General features: G+C 47.0%; 1 protein-coding gene across 11 annotated transcripts in view; it reads left to right on the forward strand.

The window, feature by feature from the left end:
- The window catches only part of RGS6 (regulator of G protein signaling 6), a 265022-nt gene extending 246209 nt beyond the window's left edge, over positions 1–18813 (forward strand). For 9 of the 11 annotated variants that reach the window (XM_048064873.2, XM_048064856.2, XM_066998674.1 and 6 more), the window contains one exon: positions 326–8770. In XM_048064873.2, coding sequence (XP_047920830.1) covers positions 326–505 — 180 coding nt within the window. In that variant the 3' untranslated portion in view covers positions 506–8770. Of the gene's footprint in view, positions 1–325; positions 8771–14310 lie in introns of those variants that run through there. The other 2 variants (XM_066998673.1, XM_066998675.1) reach the window with 2 other exon arrangements.
- The last annotated feature ends 361 nt before the right edge of the window (positions 18814–19174 follow it).

Here is a 19174-nt window from a genome sequence, read left to right on the forward strand (position 1 = left end):
CAGCTACAGAAGGAAAATTCAATGAACAAGAAATCAATACCAATAGCTGTGAGACACGGCAATGCACAGACGCTGTTTGAAGCGTTCAAAAAAACTCACAGGAGAAAAGGTGACATTCTCCAAGAGTAGAAGTAGTGATGTCTCATTCTGTAAGGAGTTTTGGTTTCTTATGTTTGCTGCTGCAAACATTGATTACTGGTTTTTACATTTTTTTACATTTTCCCCTTGCTGCTTCCTCGTATTTTGCTGCTGTTTTGAAAAACTGCATTTAAGCTGAAGGGTTTGTTTTCTGTATTTTTTTCTCCCCACTTTTTTCCCCGTTAAGCCAGAGAATGAGCAAGGTCGTAGAACTTCTCTAGAAAAGTTCACTCGCAGCGTGGTAAGTTCGTTTTCTTTTCCCTCCTCTCTTTCCTCAGAACTTCATTTTTCATTGGGGGGAATGTGGACGCTTAACTTACTTCATCTTTTATTTTTGCAGATAGCATCTTTGCAGCTTCTCTTTTAGTACTGTAGCTCATCTAAATAGCAGCTCTGAAAAGCGGGGGTGGGAGCAGAATTCCATCATGATGCTCATTCTAGCTAATCATCATTGCAATAGCAAATTGATTTTTGTCCTGAGTTAAATGGAAGGATGTCTTTTTGCTGCGTTCCCACTACAGTATTTGTCGTGGCTTTTCCTTGCACAGTGAAGTAGACGAGCATGGTTCTAGTAGCGCCATTGCAAAAGATCCATATAGACCTCCGTGCATGGTTCATGCTCCCTGTGTATGTACACATACATAGCCACCCACAGCACTGCAGATGCTTCCTCCGCTGCCCACTCTGTCAGTGCTTGCGTAAATAGTGATGGGCGATACCCTTTGACTACCATGGTAGTGACACCCAAAAAGGAGCGCAGTGACAGTGAGAAACGTGGCACTGTTAAACCTCTTAGATAAGGGGACGGTAGGACCTCAAAGGCAGCAGACAGGTGTCCTCTACTCTCGTCCTTCACCAGACTCCAACCTCCAGCCACTTGGGCAGTGGGGGAGCTGGTCCTGCTCTAGAAGGGTGCTACAGCATGGGGCATGTTGGGCACCACCAGGGCTCTGTGTTAGCCCTCAGAGCAGGACCCCAGGGATGGCCAAGATGCACTCCTCCCACTTGCTTTCAGGAATTCGTCTCAGGGAGCAGATGAAAAAGGGGACAATGTTTGGTGCCTACTTCTGGTCCCAGCATGGTGTGTATGTTCTGGGGTGTGCCTGTCCTCCCTGGGGTATCCAGCTGTGCAGTAGTGCAGCTGGCTTGTTGGGGAGGGAAGACAGAGGTAGGGGGAGGGTGCAGGATGCAACATGGGGTGGCAGAGAGCTAGCACTGAAGATATAGCAACTGGGTCAGTGGGAAGTCATTCTAGCATTGCTCAGTATCAAGTACATTTTGACTTGATACAGCACATGGTTTTGTCATACTGCTTTGATGTTTGTGTATCGCCCATCATTAGTTGTAAGGTGGTACCAGGACAGCAGAGTCATCATGGGGTTGATTCCTGTATACGCTACTGTACAGAACAATATTTTGTAGAAAGTTCATAAACCTTGTCATGACATTATAACAACTTTATAATGAAGGTATTGGACTATGTGTATATACAGTACATATGCTTGTATTTGTGTGTGTATTTATATATGTTTATATATATATACACACTATATATGCACAGTGTATAAATCTAAAACATTTGTACATCCTGATAGAAAAGGGGAAACTGCACAGGTAAGTGTGAGCTATCATATAGCAGATAAGCCTGGAGGGGTTCTTTCTGATGCTGCCATGCTAACTGCACAAGCAAAACAAATGCAGAGCTTTGTAGTATATCCACTGGCAGGCTTCCTGAGGAATGTATTTATATAGCTAATGTATATGCACACATTTAAAATATGTTGATACAAAATATATCACTATGCCCATCTGCATATTTACTACTTTCTAAGAGTTTGCCAGGAGAGGAGCAGACAAGATTTTTTTTTCTAAACAAACTATGCAGAAATATTTACACTGAGTGGTAAATTCTGCTCCCAGATTCACCAAATAGAAGAGTAACTCTCACTTTACTAGGCTGGCTGAGTTTATAGCAACACTGCCAAGACCAGATTTTTCCCTTAAATTTGATTTGAAGGGCAACACGAAAGCCACAGTTTGGGAGGGCAGAATTATAATGTAAGTACCTGTAAAGGTAATTGTTGTAGATTGGTCTGCCCTTTAGTTAATTTTTGTCGTATTGGCTAGCATACAGTAAACATTTTCTTTCACTTTTCTTAATACAGATGTAAAATATCATCCTGTGATGACACGGTAGCCACAAGAACTAGGAACGATCTGGAATTTTTATACTTTGCATAATGGCGGTTTGTCACTACCATTAGATGAGAAAAAAGTTGCCCTGTTGGCATGTCATGATCTCCTCAGAGGCCACCATTACCAAAGCAGTAACTTTATCGCCTACTCAGGAGACCCAAATTAAGACAAAGTTAATTCTACATGCTCTAGTTCTCTGAAATGCACTGCAGTCCCTGGCTGCGCAGAAGTGAAGCAATTCGGTTCACGTCAGGCAGGCTGAAGTTAAGCATGTGCTTGAGGCTGGGCTGGGAGCCCTAAGCCTGTTTCACAAATAGAATAGGTCAGATTTCCTGTGGTGACTGTCAGCAGAACACCCAAAACAGCTAGGGCTTGAATTCATTTGTCTTAAGCAGCCATCAGTGGGATGTGGTGGCTGCCAGGTTGGCTGCACTGTTAACTGCCCGTGCAACCGGGTCGCCTCCAGGCTGTGCGCAGTTTGGTACAGGGAGACCGTAGTAGGCCCCTGAGAAATTTCCAGGTTTGACTGTAGTGTGTGACCCAGCACTTGGGGAAATGACTGAGCTGGGGTCACCAAAGACCTGGTCGTGCATGAGAGGTCCTGCACCTGGTGATGCTCGGTGCCTGTGCAAACGTGCGGCCTCCTGGGGCAGCTGCCGGCTGCCAGGCCCAGGCCTGAGGGGCTGCGCAGGACTGGCAGTCAAAATGTTACACAAAATTTGGGTTGGGATTTCAGAGTTCCAGGAACTTTGGTTCTGGATAAAAATGTAAACTTTCAGGTAGATTGAATTTGAACGTCAGGATTTAAATGCGGATTTTGAGAATAAAATTTGATGACAAATGCCATTTAGGAAAAGCATCAGGAAATGATTAGTTAAGGAATAGCTCCCAGACACTTACAGTGGAAAGTAAAGTGGCCATGCTGTGTTTGTTCTTTCTGTACCACCTTGACAATTAGTAAGATTATAAGAATATTCAAAATAGGTCTTAAAATATGGAGCAAATTCTCTTCCAGCATCAATAAGTTGTTGTTTCCTGTGGCACTCTGGCAGCTCAGGCCTATTGAAATCTCCCCCAAATAATCTTTACCTCATTGTTCCTTCAAATAAAGCAGTTACTATTTTTTTCAACGTGCTATAACTTTTTGCCTGTGAAAAGCAACACAGGGAAAACGAATCTTATGATCTTACAGTTTCCTTTTGCATCATTTTACTCAAATTTGGGGAACCCAGTTACACTAACTGTGGAGGCAGAGTAGGACCAGAGCAGCCCTGTGGAGGTGGAGGTGGGGTTGGATTGCTTTGGGCCCCTTGCTGATGATGCTGTGTGTGCAGGGAGCTTTCAGTATCAGCTGAGGCCTGTTTATAGGCAGAACATGCCAGGCTCCTTAGAAAGTCTATCTTCTCTTCTGAAGTGAAAAAATCAGACTTCGGTTTGCCTGCTTCTGGTTGCTTGAATCTCAGCATCTCTTATGTGATAAACAGTGAAAGAAATTGCAACACTTCAGGAAAAAGAAAAGCTGTAAAGCTTTGTGGTCAAACTGCAAACAGTGTTGCAGGCTTTTTGTCTCTTTATTTTGGTAAAACCCATCCCAAGAAAAATCTTTCAGTGCTTCCAGATTGCCCTCCTGCACTGGGTGGAAGGCCTTACAGCTTGGCTTTGAGCACGCAGACTTGGTGCAAATGGAAGTCATCTTGTCCACAGGACTCTAGCCTGCTAGCCTAGAGCCCTGCTAGCCAGCCAGAGGCTTGACACCTTCAGGCAGTGGGGAATAAGACAGAACAGGTATTTTTCATGCCAGGCCTCAATTCCTACAAGACTCGCTGTCTCATCTTCCTTGGCATAGTACTCTGACCAGGAGAAGGCAGCTCACAACTGATGAACTCACCAAGTTTTTGCACCAAATCTTTCTGGATGCCAGGTGTTATCTGGTTTGCATTGAGCAGAACAGACAGCTTTTGCCAGGGAGGCCCAGGGTGGCAGCTGTGCAGCCTCAGGACCAAATGTCACAGGTGGCAGTCATCTGTTGAGCACTGAAGAGCACTTCCGTGTGATGGAGCACAACCCTACAGGGCACACGTTCCTCAGCAATGCAGGAGCAGAGGGGTAGCAAATACCTTCTTTCCCCTGTTCAGGCTTTGAGGAGTCCTCAAAAACAGGTGGGCAGTGCAGTGGTAGGGTAAATATAGCAGTCCCTGACTCCTTCAGCCCTGTGCCTGGCTCCCGTGTGTGAAGTCTCAGGTGCAGAGCTGGATCGGCTCTTCTGCATGCTTCAGGAGAGATGGGGCAGGGTTGATCTCAGGCAGCTCTGCTTGCTCTGGGCAGCACATTTGAGATCTGACAGTCTGTTGCACCAGAGCACTTACTAATCCACCTCATTTAAAAAATGATGGCACTGCACATGGTGGCAGGTTTATCTTATTACAATTTTCCTTTTGAATATAGCAAGGATTGACATTATGAAAGCAGAGTTAGTCTGTCTTCTCTTCCAAGTGAAGATAAATGGCATCATAAAAATCAGACATCATGTATCATATATGATATAAATAATACCTGGTATTGAGGTAATAACTTAATTTTAAAGACACACATACACACAAATCCATATATCTACATCTCCCTCTTCTGTCATATTTGATCATCTTGCTAATTAAAAGGAGCCTGCTACCCTATTTTTAGCCATGCAGTCTCAGCCTAGCTGTTTAAACCACTGTAGTTTCCCATCTGCTTTAGAAATGATTTAATAATCAGATAGACAGAAGCTTAGTTCTCATAAGCTGAGATGATCCTTCAGGGCCAAGAGTAGAAGGAAAATATATTTTAACGAGTACGTTTAGGGAAACCACTGATGTTCTTGTCTTGCAGAAGAAGCCACCAAGTCTCTGCCTAACTTGTGCTGGTGGTCATTCACATTTAATGAGTGGGAAAACAGGAGGGTTTATTATTATTTTCCTTTGTTGCACCTTGCAGCATCTTGAGTTTTCACTCTAAAGCAGCAGTTGTTACTCCAGCAATAACAGGGATTAAACCAATTGATACCAGCCTCAGTAGGTACCTTCAAAAGATAAACCTGGGCCATGATATTCAGACTTGATTTCAAACTTTCCTAAAACTGCAATATTGCAAGGAAGGAGTTTCCTCCGTAAGTAAACTGGTGTTGAAGTTTCCAGCGCAGTGTCAAAGCACTGACCCAGTACTGAGCAGATTTCTGCATTTTATTCTCAGTTTACATTTGATTATGAACAAAAGGCACCCACACAGCTTCTGAGAGCACCAGAGTTCTCAATCTGTGTGCTTTAATGGAAGAGAGAGTTAACAGATTAGGCATACAGTGTTTATTTGGAATTTTTATAACGTCTGATATAAAAGCTCCTGTGTGTCTCTTCCACTGATGGAGTATAAAAGAAGAGTGGTTCGGCCTGGCAGAGGGGAGGTGTTTGCTGGCAGAGCCCCCCATGAACCTCAGCCCGAGCAATAGCAGGACCTGGCAGCGCCCAGGCGAAAGCAGCAGCTGCCATGGGGCACCAAAAAGGCAAACAGCAAACTTTTGGCTACAGAATGGAGTCTGTAGGGCACCCTTACCTGTTTTCTTTGCCCTGCCTCCTTCCACAAGCAATAGTAGGCCAGTGCAGCGTATGCTGTGGTGTGATTTGTAGAGGTGTGTCATAGCTGCTTGCAGCCTATGCTTACATAGCTGCCTGTATTTTATCTTTCGTTGTTACAGTTCATAAGTGCAATAGTTAATAGGAAAAGGAGACCTTCTGGTACATCCTAGAGGAAATGTGTGTATGTAGTGAGACTAAGAGAGTTGGGAAATTTATTTTAAAGTCAGCACAATAGAAGACACCAGATAGAGAAAAGTGATGTGCTGTGAAATGTACCAAGGAATCAGGTATGAAGAAGCAGGGAGCTTTTCCAGGTGGTAAATTCAGCTCACTGCAGCAAGAGAATAAGGTGAAGGAAGAGGTGCTGTGTTTGGGCTGTGCGGGGAGTAGACTATAGGTTAAGAATACAAGAATAGAAGTTCTCTAATGAGCTTTCATTTAAAGAATCTTGGACATTATGGATGGAGCATTTTGTGCAGGACAGCAAGTCAATGAAGACCGAAGATTGTCTCTGTTCCCAGGCATAGGTGAATAACTGAATCGACAGAGAGGCTCAGCTTCATTAACCATATGAGACAGAACTGCAGTCGGCAGCAGGCAGCGGCTGGTCAGCAGGAGCTGCTGTAAGTCCTTGTGCCTGCAGCAGCTGGGCAGTTTTGTATTCTCCTCCAGGAGCCTTGTGGGCAGAGTCCCACACATACATCCCCGATGACCGTGAAGCCAGTATCCCACCATGGTTTCTCATGCAGGGAGGAGTTTTCCAGGTACAAGAATATGACTGGAGATTCCTGTATTTGATCTGTGTTTGGTATATTTGATATTTCTGCCTGGTGTCTGAAGTGCCCTCCTCTTAGCAGTGATGCAAACTGGCATTTTCACAGTAGCATTTCCTCTGCTTTAGTTTTCTGGTATCTTTTGGCTATTTCATGCTGAACTATCCTTGGTTCAGGCCTGCAAGTGTATCATGATTCAGCGTAGTGAACCCACAGTACTCTGCAAACCTGAAGTCCCATGCTTAGCTTCAGGTCCATGTTTATCTGTACCCTTGTGTTACGCAGCTATGATAGCCTCAGTGTCTATCCTGCCTGCATGGCTGTCCCTTCCTCGATGCTCTCAGCAGAATTTTCCAGCTCCGTCTTGTTACCTTTGTTTCTCTCTGATGCCAATTTCCCACATTCCCAATTTTTGTCTTCATCCCTTGGCTACTGCTACTGCCTTCTGCTGTCTTGGTTTTTACGTCCTCTCCTTTTGTCTGCTGTTGGATCAGAGTCCAAGTCACACTCTGGCTGTCCTGGTCCCTATTCTTAATTCATGAGCATGGTGTCATACATGTAAAATGTCTTGATAGGATCTTACCTTTCTCATGTGAACTGTGTGATATTTTGCACAGCTGTATGTCACTGTGATGTATTACAAAAACTAACCATGAACATAGTGGAGAAGGCATAAGGCTGGAGGAGGAGCTGCTGCCTGATATCATCAGGACTCTCTTTTTAACTGGGTCCTTGATAATCTCATAGAACTGTGACATACTTACCAGCTTTTCCACTTTCTCACTTCTGCAGCTCTACCTAATTGCATAAAGAGAGAACAGCATTTGAGGGCACGGAACATATTTATGACCTGCAATGTAATAAAGCCAAAAGTTTAAGTAGAGAAAAGTCAGATAAACTGTGCATAGTAGAAGAAGCTGATACCCTGAGATGCTGATGAAATGGGTGTCAGGAACAGACAGCTAGAAGGGAAGGATGTAGGAATGGATGCCAAAGTTTCTTAGATTTGGCACCAAGAAAAGCCATCTGGAAAACGGTTATTTTTATTTTTGGATGATACTTTGCTCTAAAAGAAAATTTGCTTGCTCCAGTACTCCAGTCATTAACTAATACTGCCTTTTACTGGGAAAAGGTAGTTGTGTTACATAGCAGTGGAGAGCACCAGCATGTACCTGAGGCACGAGGGGATCCAGTCTGCATTCACAACCTGCTGTCTGTTGTGTGCAGCGACTAGCCAGTACCCGAGCCTGCGGAGGGCCATGGGCTTGGGTGTACAGAGCACGCAAGGACTCGTCGCTGCATGCCGGAAGCATCACGTCTCTTCCTGGTGTCGGCACAGTGCCCTGCCTGTACGATGCATGTGCTGTATGGGGTTATGCTGCACGCTCTTGGATCGGGAAACGGTGGGTTGCATGTACTGCATGCGTGCCGCGCGTCTGTTCTGTGTGCAGGTCTCCTTGAAAAGATAAGTGTTCATCATTTCCCATGGATAAGTTACTCCTCACTTCCCATTCTTAAAACACTGCTGTGCGGTGCTGCTGGTGCAGAACGGCAGCTGCCTTAGCCCCAGAGGTCACTGTGCTCCTGCTGTGGGTGAGTGATCCCTGTGTGTATGGTCTTTGGGATCCTTCTGGACCAAAGGCACTATGTGGAGTTCAGGATATGCTTACTATGCATTTACCGCCTTTTATTCCAGCTGCATGCAAATTCTAAAGGATAAAACTGTACCTTCCCCATGCCGGACAGTTCTAGCTGCCGGCTGCAGATACTGAATCACGGCCTTAGCAAGGGTTTTGGGGGGAGAAAAGGCTTAGACCCCGCTGTGATTTCAGCCAAGCTTGTTCTGATATCCCAGAGGGGTTTGATACTTCAGCGGTATTTCTATTTTCCTCTGACCATGCAAGTTATGTAGACATCTGGTTCCCAGTCCAACTGAAGGGAGTTACATAAACTGAGTCCCTTGCACACAAGGAGAAAAACAGAATCGCACCCTGCCCGAGAGCTGGACCAGCAACGTGCAGGGAGGGTATTTTTTGAGGTGGCTTGAAAAAAAACACCCTACTACATCATCGTATCCCAGCTGCAGTGACTTAGCAGCTGAATACTAGGAACAGGTAAAAGGAATTTCTGCTTGGTAGAAAATTTTGCCATTTTGCAGGGCTTTTTTGAAGAACAGATTTTCAAAAAAATTTAGAAACACCAACACGTGGTGTGCGAGACCAAGTGTGCTGCTGGGGGTTGGTGGCTGTGGGGGGGAAGGGCTGTAATGCAGCCAGCTCCACAGCCACCCGTTACTGCATAGCAGTAAGGAGTTTGCCCCAGCAAAGCCTGGGCAGCTGACTCCAAAGTTTGGGTACTCAGATGTCCCCAGCACGGGGTCTGTTCTGGGCTGGTAACAGGAAAAGAAGGAGGCCACAGAAGGGATGTGCTGACATCTAGAAGGGCCCTGCAGGATAACTAGGGATGGCGCACATCACAGCGCTGGTTCTCAAGCACCACTGAGCTGCCCTTGCTAGGGCAGCTCTCTGCTGAGACATGGCCTGGGCTATCTGCCCGATGGAGCACCGTGGTGAGGACTCGGCCCTCGTGGTCTCTTAGGGCCGTCCCACCATGGGATAAGTTGAAGCAGTCCAAAGGCTGCTTGAACTAATGCCAAAATGGGCTCTAACACATTCTTGGATGCAAGGGGCCCAAACTGCCCCTCGGCAGAAGAGGATCTTCCTCCCGGTGCTGTGGGAAGGTGGAGGAGCGCTCCAGCACTCATGACGCTGCTCTAGGAGGGGTGAGTACTGGGCTCGCGTACATCCCTGCTTTGTTTCCTGTGCAGTGGTGCACCAGTGTTTCTGAAAGCAAAGTGTGATGCCTTGCGCAGGAAGCATGGGAAATTCCCAATAAAACGGGTGTGGATAATACCAGTTTTAATCAGACTAGAAAAGCACTGATCTGCTCCCATCGTGATATAAGGTGAAAAAGCAAGAAGGGGTCTCAGATATAGAAACCTAACCCAGGGTTGTTCAGCAGCAGTGGAGGGCAGCTCAAGCACCTTGCTAGCCAAGGCTCGCAAGAGCAGCAGGGCTCACTTTGCAGAATTTTGGGGGTAACTGGTGAGACCGTGCTGATGGGAACGGGGCAGCATCCTGCACGCAGGGAGCAGTTGCTGTTGTGCTTGCCCTCCACAGCCACTTTGCAGCTCCTTGTTCTCAGTCTGTGCCGGCATGGCATTGGTGGTGGTGTGCACCAGGTTTTGTTGTGTGCTAATTTACGTGATATGCGTTCATAGCTTGTGTGTCTTTGTTTGTTTTGTGTTGAACTAAGTTATTTTCCTTTATTGTTTATGTTTTTAACTCTCATATTTAAATTTGTTAATTTATGTTACTTATTTTATGTTTGCCATGTATCTTTTCATGAAAAAAAAATCTAATAAATTTTTTTTTTAAATGACACAAAAATAAAATTTCCTCAAGATCTGCAGCGTACTCTAACATTGAAAAAACAAAAAGTGCTGGCAGGGCTAGGGCCCTGGAAATCTTTCTTCAGGAGAGAAGTTTGGTGGCAAGACATTGCCTGCCCACTACCATATTTCTTGCAGTACATTAGCTAAAAGGTACAATATCTGAGCAGTAAAAGGTACAATATCTGAGCAGTCTGTCCCTATGCAAAGAAAAGAAACAAAACAAAAAAAAAATGAAGCTGATGGAAGTAAGATTTGCTCACCTCCAGTGGAGACACAGACCAGCCCCTGGTCTGTGAGTCCTCTGCTGGGCTGTTACAGAGGGACGGGGATAGAGCAGATGCTTCTGGCTGGGCAGTGGGCTGGGAAAGGGACAGCAGCAAGGGCAAAAGTGGGTGGCAAGCAAGCAGTGGAGTCCTAGCAAGCCCTAAGTTGGTGGGTGGGGAGCATGGGGGGAAAAGCACGACAGCGCTTTGGTCTGTGTTGATGTGGCCAAGAGGGGAGCCTGTGCTGGAGCACCAGAAGCGTCCCACGTGCTTCCTCTCCCTGCAGCTGCAGCCACAGCTCCCTGCGGGACAAGCACTGCTGGGGGCTCAGGTAAGTGCACGGTGTGCATGGGAGTGCTGACCAGTGCATGCTGGTGGTGCTGAATGGCTGCATGTTGGACACGTGAGTTGCACTCCGGGCCCTTGTGTGAAACCACAGGTACAGGACAAAACTAAACTTTCTATTTAAAATTATTTAAAAAAAATAAATAAAAAGATATATCACAGTCTTTGCCTTCTCTCCCAGCTGTGCAAAGTGCTGGCATTGGCAGAGGAAAGCAAAGAACAAGATAGAAACTGGCGGCTCTTACAGGAGGTTTGAAAGGAGTACTGCCTCCTTTTTGTGTCAAATCCCAGACTTTTGTTTCCTCTTATTTGGCTTCTTGCTCATATTAAATCGCTGAATTCTGTTTCGTTCAAATAATTGTTAATTGCATTTTACATTTTAGTTTAGTAGCTGCTCATCAAAGGCTCAGCAATCGAAGGTGCTATGCACAACCTGCAACCTGCAGGTTACCCTTCACAACCCTGCAGGTCCCCAGGTGCAGGGACCTGGTCCCCAGCCTGACACGTAGCTGAGCAGCAGGATGGGCTACATAACTTGGAGGCCACATTCTAGGGGGAAATTTCAGGTTTATTAAAAATTCCTTGACATTTTCCTTAGGCTACTCCAAATTCAGGTTTTACACTGCCTCTAAAACTGAGGCTCCTGTGCTTCCAGTGGTCAGGGGTGAAAAATTCATTGAGCTGCATAGAGAGAACCAAAGGTTCTCCAAGACGCGGTGAACCTGTGTGTGTGACCCCTGCCAGAAAGCTGTGTGACAGTGGAAAAGATGAGAAAAGAAAGTGTTCCTGAATCCAACAGGACACACAGCATATGCCCTACAACGTATACCCTTCTGTGTGTGCTATGCTGTTCGAGTGACAACAGCCTGGATTTTTAATTGTCGTAACCCTAATTACTAGTGACAAGTATTTTGCAACTGGAGGACTGGGGATTTCCTCATAAGCTTAGACCCTCTGTGAAAAGTTTTCTTTTTACATCCACTCTAATTCTGCCTTAGGTTACTCAGTGTATGCTTATGGCAGAGTACAAGAAGTGCTGTAGTGTGCCGAGCTTAAAATCCTGTGCTTTCCAAATCCCCTGCCAGCACAGCTTATACACAATTTCTTGTGGAAATAAGGCAGGAGTTGTTGACATTTTCATTCAGTGGGGAAAGGAGAGGTAGAAATGTGGGGGCGGCAGCTGGCTTCCTGCTAAACAAAGACATGTGGAAGGAAAAAATCATTTATCCTGGTCGAACCTTTTTAAAGAAAAGGTGAGGTCTTTGGGCCAAACTTTCACATCATAATAATCCAAAACTTCCTCTCTCCGTCAATGATCTCACCAAAGGAATCCCGACCGAATGTCGGATCAGACCCAAAATGACTTCTGAAATATTTTGGCACATATTGTACCCAGCTATGAACTGATGTGACCGTATCCAGCTTCCCAGAGCAGCCTTCTGCCTGCCTGACCTGGGCATTTGAGCTGCACAAGCCTCGGGCAGGACCGGAGCTGCAGGTACACCCTCCGGCCACAAAATGCAGGCGTGTCTCACCGTTGTCATCCGAGGGGACACAGGCCAGCTTCGCCTGTGCAGGTGCACTTCTTTCCAGACAGGTAAAAGCTTGCCACAGGAGAGGGGTTTGTTTTTACATCTGTAATACTGTGGGCCAGCCCCTCAGCTGGTGTAAATCAGCAGCAGTTCTACGAAGACTACCAAGTTACCTCAGCAAGTGGATCCCATCAGTATCTTCACCTGAGACACATTTTACTCCCTTGCTGTTCATTTTAATAACAGGAAACAGATACAAGCTCTCCTAATGAAGGGCAGTTTTTTCCTGTTCCTCTTTATTTTTTATGTTTTTTTTTTAATGTTTTTGTTTGTTTCTTTCTTTCTTTTTAATACTGAGGATGTCTTTGAGGAGAGACTCCCAAACCAAATGCCTGCATCCCAGCAACCTCCAGCCTGCAGGTGCTCACAACCCCGCCCATGAACGTGCCTGTGGCTGGGGGCCTCTGTGGTACCGAAGCTGAACCTCACACCTACTTATATCCCTTATATACTTACGGCTCCTACTCGTAGCCACAAATTTCACAACATCAGCCCGCATGTGCCGATCCCCTCGCCACCTGTCCTACCGGTGAGGTGGTGCTGCAGGACGTGCTGCAGAGCTGGGCCTTGGATCTGCAGTGTGGCTGCAGGTGGAGCCCGTGGAGGGAAACATTTGCCACAGAAAGCCCATGAGCAGGAGCTGGCGTGTCCCCAGACCACCCACCTCGGGGAAGATAACAGGAGAAACCTGCCTGCCATTCTCTGCAGCCGTGGCCGCAGCTCCCAAGCCCCACAGAAGGCTTGGCCACCTCCTGGGGTTGCACCAGGCCGAGCTTCCCAGGGGCACATTCAAAAATAAGAATAACCAGGAATTTGATTTATAGTGAAAGAAAGCAGGCTTGCCTTAAATGGCGGCGGTGCTGTGTGGGCAGCTGGGCCTGGGAGGGAGCCGGCCCTCGGCCTAGCGGCCCTGGGCAGGCAGGAGGGCGGTGGCAGTGGCCCTCCTGCCCCGGGTGGGATGGCCGTGTGACAGCAGTGTTTTTCACAGCAGAAAGCCGTCTGATCAGGCTGCGTGTGCTTGTGCAGCCAAGCAAATTGCTTGGTAAAGGGCACACATCTGAGCAGCAACTTCAGGCTTCTGCAGGGAGCAGCCGCATCCTCCCGCTGTAGCCCTGAATCAAAGGGGCAGGAGCAGGAGGGGTCCTTTTTTCTTAGAGTGCTAACGTCTTAAATAAGGATTATTTCAGATTACTTGCTAAATTTTACATTTCAAATTTTCCTACATTTTGCACGTGTTCCTTTTCACTGCATAATGTCTTGCTCTTTACATGGATCTTTCTTTCAAACAGCAATTAGCAAGACTCTCCGAAAGGAAATCTTGGCTACACAGAGTAACATGCAGGTTGTTTTAGATCTGCGAGGTATTCCACAACTCTCTGGTACTCCCTGGATGTCTGTTTCAACCAGGAATTTTTATTTTCTGAGAAAAACAACATTTTTCAAGAGGAAAGCTGTGTAGCACTTGGTGCAGTACATGGAACATCTTTACATTGCCAGAGCTGCCATTGCAGAGCCATCAGTGTCCCCTGCACTCCCTTGCTACTGCGTGTGAATGGAGGAGACCTGCTGTGGGGCCTCCTTGTAGGGGCTGCGTGGCCTCAGCCGGTGCAGGAATTGAGGCACGCAGGTGACCTTCTCCCTGCGTGGCCCTTGGTCTCTCACCCCAACCAGCCAGGGGAAAGCTCCTACAGATGCCATGTGCCTGCGTGGTGGCCTGGAGGAGAGCGTGGGGAAGGCAGGGAGGGTGGACAGGGTGGACCAGCAGTGACTGAGGACAGCTAGCACATCACTAGCCGCACCCCACCTTGCCAAGTCAAAGGGCAAAAATGCAGTACCCAAAATGCCCCCACTTGCAGCCAGACCATCTCACAGCCCCCATCCTGTGGTGGCAGCTTCACTTACGCTCCAGGCCTCTTCTGACTGTCTGTCTGTCCCTTCCTGCAGGGAAAGTCTCTGGCGAGCAAGCGCCTGACGGGCCTGATGCAGTCCTCCTGACAGCCGCCGACGGCCGCCCTGCCGGAGCCGCAGCGTTTCGGGGAGAGCAGGGTGCTGCAGGGGAGAGCGCGAGCAGGAGCAGGGAGCAACTCGCCGGGGGAGAGCCCGCTCGTCACCGTGTACATCGGCACTTTCTTACCTGTACAGCCTTGCAAGGACACTGAGCTCGGCACGGGTACTTGGGGGCCTTCTTGGTTCTGGGGGAGCACACGCCGCTGCACACAGGAGGCAACAAGACAAGCGCACGGTGTCTTATTGTATAAGGAAACAGACCCAACTGCAGCTTGGAGGAAGAAGAGCTGAGAGAGATCACTGTTTTTCCTTCACCTCTTCTCTCCCTGGCACAGACATGGCTGTAATACATGCCACCGCAATCCCATTTGCTCCCTTTCTTGTGGCCATCTGGATCCAGTAAAATATCTGCTGGAAGCTCCTTCTCCTTTCCACGAAGTATCAGATGCATTTCTCCTGCAGATTCATTGACTTTAGCTTTGTTTTTTCTTTCCTATGTCTCTCCTCCTTTAAAATAACAAGAAAGAAAGGCACTACTCAAGTTCGTCACTTGCTGTCCTTCCAATGGCATGTAGCATGTCCAAAGACGATGGCCAGATCCTCAGCTGAAGGCAGGAGAGCATGAGTGGCTTTCACCACCTGAGGATCTGCCCTACTGAGTCAGACTCTGATTTTGGTGCAAATCCTCTGACATCGGCGGGATAGCTCTGCATGTACATTTAGCGCAAGTGTGATCAGACTCTGCCTGATGCTCAGAGTCATGTTTTAGATGTATAATGCACTTATGCACAAACACACAAACACACACATATGGTATTTAAAAGTGAGTTGTTTTATATTGTATTTGGTTTTCTATTTATTTAAGGTTTTGCATACTTATTCAATGATGGATGTTCAAGTTTTACTGCAAGTACATAGAGTTGAACCACTTAGAGGAAAATCCAGCTCTAATTAGAGCCAAAATCTGTTCATGCGTATACAGGGAAAGGTAACTCTGCTGTGGGCAGGTGTAATCGAGAGCGAAATTCAGTCCACAGCAAGGAGAGAACTGATGGAGACGGGCTTGGCAGAAGCAGCTTGGGACTGGGCAGGCGCAGGGTGCCAGCTAACCCTCCTGAGCAGCAGCACCCCCAGCCGCGCTGCCACCCTCAGGTAACTGACCCAGCTGAGGAGCACCGCTGTAAGAGCGAACTCACACCGCTCCAGGAAATGAGCTCCCATCTGAGGTAGAGCCCATGAATACAACTGCAAGAGGTGACCCAATAGCTTGTGTCAAAACATTGGGATTTTGGAGGTCAGGATAAGCACAGAACTGAAGTGACTTGTTTAATGCTAAAATCCACATTATGCTAGCTGCAGATATGGAAAATGGACTGCATTCATATACAGTATATTGCCTATATACAAAATTTTCAAGACTCAGTTGACTTAGTGCCACAAAACCTCCTATATTTTACAAGCCGTTCAGATCTGAAGTGTATGTGAAAATAGACACTTGGTCTTCTTCACTCATGCCAAGCCAAACTGGCTTTTTGTGCAGGTGGTAGAAATTGCTATATGGCTACAAGTCTGCATTCCTATCTAGGCAAAATTATCTATCTCGCTAAGTAGACAGCTGGCTACCAACAATATCTACTTCTGAGGCAAGTATTATCCTAACATTCAAGGCCTATGTATGCACAAAATCAGGCCAGCATAGTTTCTGTCAGGAAAAGGACTTTCCCTCTTTACCCATGAAATTTCTCATTTTGATACCTCGATTATTTTTCCCAGACAGCTCCTGTTAACAATTTTACCTAAGGTCCATAGGACTCTCTACACCTGCATGACTATAAAGTAGAGTACTGAGTATGATATTTGTTCTTTACACTCCCTAATTCCCATAATCAGCCTGTTTTCTGATGTCTTCAGGCCTAATTCATCGGCAAACAAGCGAGCTTCAGGACTGCAGAACCATCATGGATGTGCCTGTACATTCAGGTGGTGTCCTGCCTCTGAAGGGGACATTTGGTCCCCTCCAAATGGTCGCTCAGCTGTCCTGGCAGAACCTGTTTGTTCTCTGTTGACCACCCAGCCACAGGTTCCCCTCTGGCAATAGCGGGGCTTTGTGCAACAGGCCCTGTTGTCAATCTAAGCACATTGATGCATGTCCCCTTTTGTCATCCCGAAGAACAGCCAAAGGCTGGCTCTTCTCAGAGCCCGCTGATCATAGCGCTATCAGTGCTAAGCCCACCGTTGCCACAGATTGCTGGAGGTCTGTAGGCCAACGACTGCTCACACCCCAAGCAACTCTGGGCCAAGTCACTCCCCTAGTTCCTCTCATGCGAGGTCTGTCTTGTGAACCCCCAACCAGTCCGCAGAGCAATCCTAAGTAGGATGTACACATAAAGCACGAAACTGGTGCACAGCGAGGAGCAGCGCTGGGGAGCAGAGGGTCACCTGCACGCCGCCAGGGCTGAGGGCTGCCGGCCCCACTGTGCTGTGCAAGCTGCATATGGCAGCGGGACAGATGGGAGCAGGGTCCCAGCCCGTGCAGGGAGCAGCAGCACCAGGCTTTGACCCAGAGACGTGCTGCTGCCCTGCAAGCAAAGTACCCAGCCCCTTTCCCCTCTCCGCTCCTGCAGGACAGTTGTGTCAGCTGCCGCAGTGTTTTGCCCGCTGGGAACAGGCTGTGTTTGAACAGTTGAGAGCATGGAGGGAGCTTCTAGGACACAGAGAGCATGCATATGGGCGTACGTCAGGGGGCCTGGCTGCTGAACAGCTTGACATCTAAATGCACACTCGTGCAAGCTAATCTGCTCTGCAATGGCGAGCCGAGCGGACAGAGCTCAATATGCTCTGGAGACAGGAAAGCTTCCCTCCTTGTTTCCTGACCAAATTTCTCTAAAACAAACATCACAAGAGTAGACAAGGCCTCCTCATGGGAGCACATATGAACTGCTCTTCACCTGTCTTACTTCACATATGACGATACTAACATATAATGACTTCCACATGAACTGCATCCTTGAATTACTGCTTTTTAATGACATTGCTTATTGCAAGTGATGCTTTTCTTGCACACTCACTAGTACCCCACTGAGTGCTGCAAGCAGTAACCTGCTGCTTTATAAGCATCCCATGTCTTCCAACTACCTCATCACCCAGAAGATGAGTTAGGAAATCAGCTTTCCACCTCTATTTGTGTTCTAAATGGCATTGTTTCAAGGAAAGGCAGAACTGGAAAGCTTTTACAGTCTTCACGCTGTGAAAGCTAGCCACCAGGAGTCCCACGCTTGCAGGGCTATGGCTGTGAAATACGGCTGTGCACTGCTATTTGGATAATAGAGTATCCAGAGCATTCATAGCTACTGTGGTGGACCAGCACCGGGACGAGCACAAGGAGGGTTCGACAAGTCAGTGCAGCACGAGGCTAAGGCAAATGGATTAATATACTCTCAGTATAACTCAGTGCTAAGATCCCATAGAGTACTGTAATAAAATGGTAGCAGGGCAGCCATAAAAAGTCACAGTAAGCTGACATAATACCAGGATAAATGTAGCAATAAGGTAACACAGGCCACTGCAGTGAAGTAGCATTTTGATAATGCAGCAATAAGACAACAGGGCGCTGCAGTAAATTAGTTTGGGGAATAAGGCTGTAGTATCAGCGTGTGTGGACAAACTGTGGTACATCTGTACCAGGTACTGCAGCAATAAAGATAACACGAGGTGTTCTAGTAATAAGTTACTACAGTAACAGCAACATGATGCACTGTACAGCTCTATCAGGATGCTTCCATGCTGCAGTCAAATCCTACAAGACATGGTAGAAAGACAATGAAGGCAAAATGTGCCCCATTTTGGACCACAAACAATGGGTCTGTTTTCTGCAGAGTAACCAAAATCCTGGAACGATCTTGGCAATACTGATCCTATCAGTCCCTGCTTTCAAGGAAGCTGAGGCAAGAAAGTCCCCCCATCCAGTCTATCATTTTGGTCTGAAAATACAAAACCAACTCATCGTCTCTTTAGCCAAATTGTCACAGACGGTGGCAAAGTTCTTCGGTTGGTCCTTACTCAGGTGACACCCCAGCAATTTCACTGGGTCCTTTGCCTTGGGAAGGATTTGGCTCTGTCATCTTCTGGCATGGGTGGTGCTTTCAGCCTACAACTCTTTCTGTTTTGGGGCAGGGGAAGGGGAACCCAGGTACAGGACATCCAACTGTACTGGCCTGTTTCCTGAAATGCACAAATAAATTGAGCATCCTGGAAAAGTCAAAGCAATGAAGCCCAAATCTGTTCTGTCTGTCATGCACACACACGCACGTGAATAATCCTGCTGGAATCAGTGTGAGTCCTGTATGCACCCGTGGGACCTGTTCTCAGTGTGTCTCCAGCTGGGTGACTGAGGCAGGTTTTATTTCTTATCACCTTTCCTGCTTTTCCTTTTTTTTTTTTTTTTTTAAGCATCATCTCTCTGTGAAATGTAATTAGAAAAAATCAGTCTGCCATAAGACAACATGTAGCACAGTGGGCAAAGAGCAGGTGTGTCCATGTGCTGTCTTTGTACCCTTCAGAAAAGGGTAAAGCGTGCTGGAAAAAAAGCAGCAACCACTGCTATGCTCAGTAATAATCAGGCATACGGTTTGAGCCAAAGCATCTATGTCAAACAGTGAAGCCTGACTGGAGTGTGTGTGCTAGATAACAAGCTGGTCTCCTGGGGAGGGGATGTAAATAGGGCACCACTGCAAATTATGAATAGTGGGAGCAGCTCACAGCTGGCTCTGGCTCCTTCAGCCGGTCCCAACAGATACGGATT

This window comes from Anser cygnoides, chromosome 5 (assembly GCF_040182565.1).
Source record: "Anser cygnoides isolate HZ-2024a breed goose chromosome 5, Taihu_goose_T2T_genome, whole genome shotgun sequence".
Lineage (NCBI taxonomy): Eukaryota > Metazoa > Chordata > Aves > Anseriformes > Anatidae > Anser > Anser cygnoides.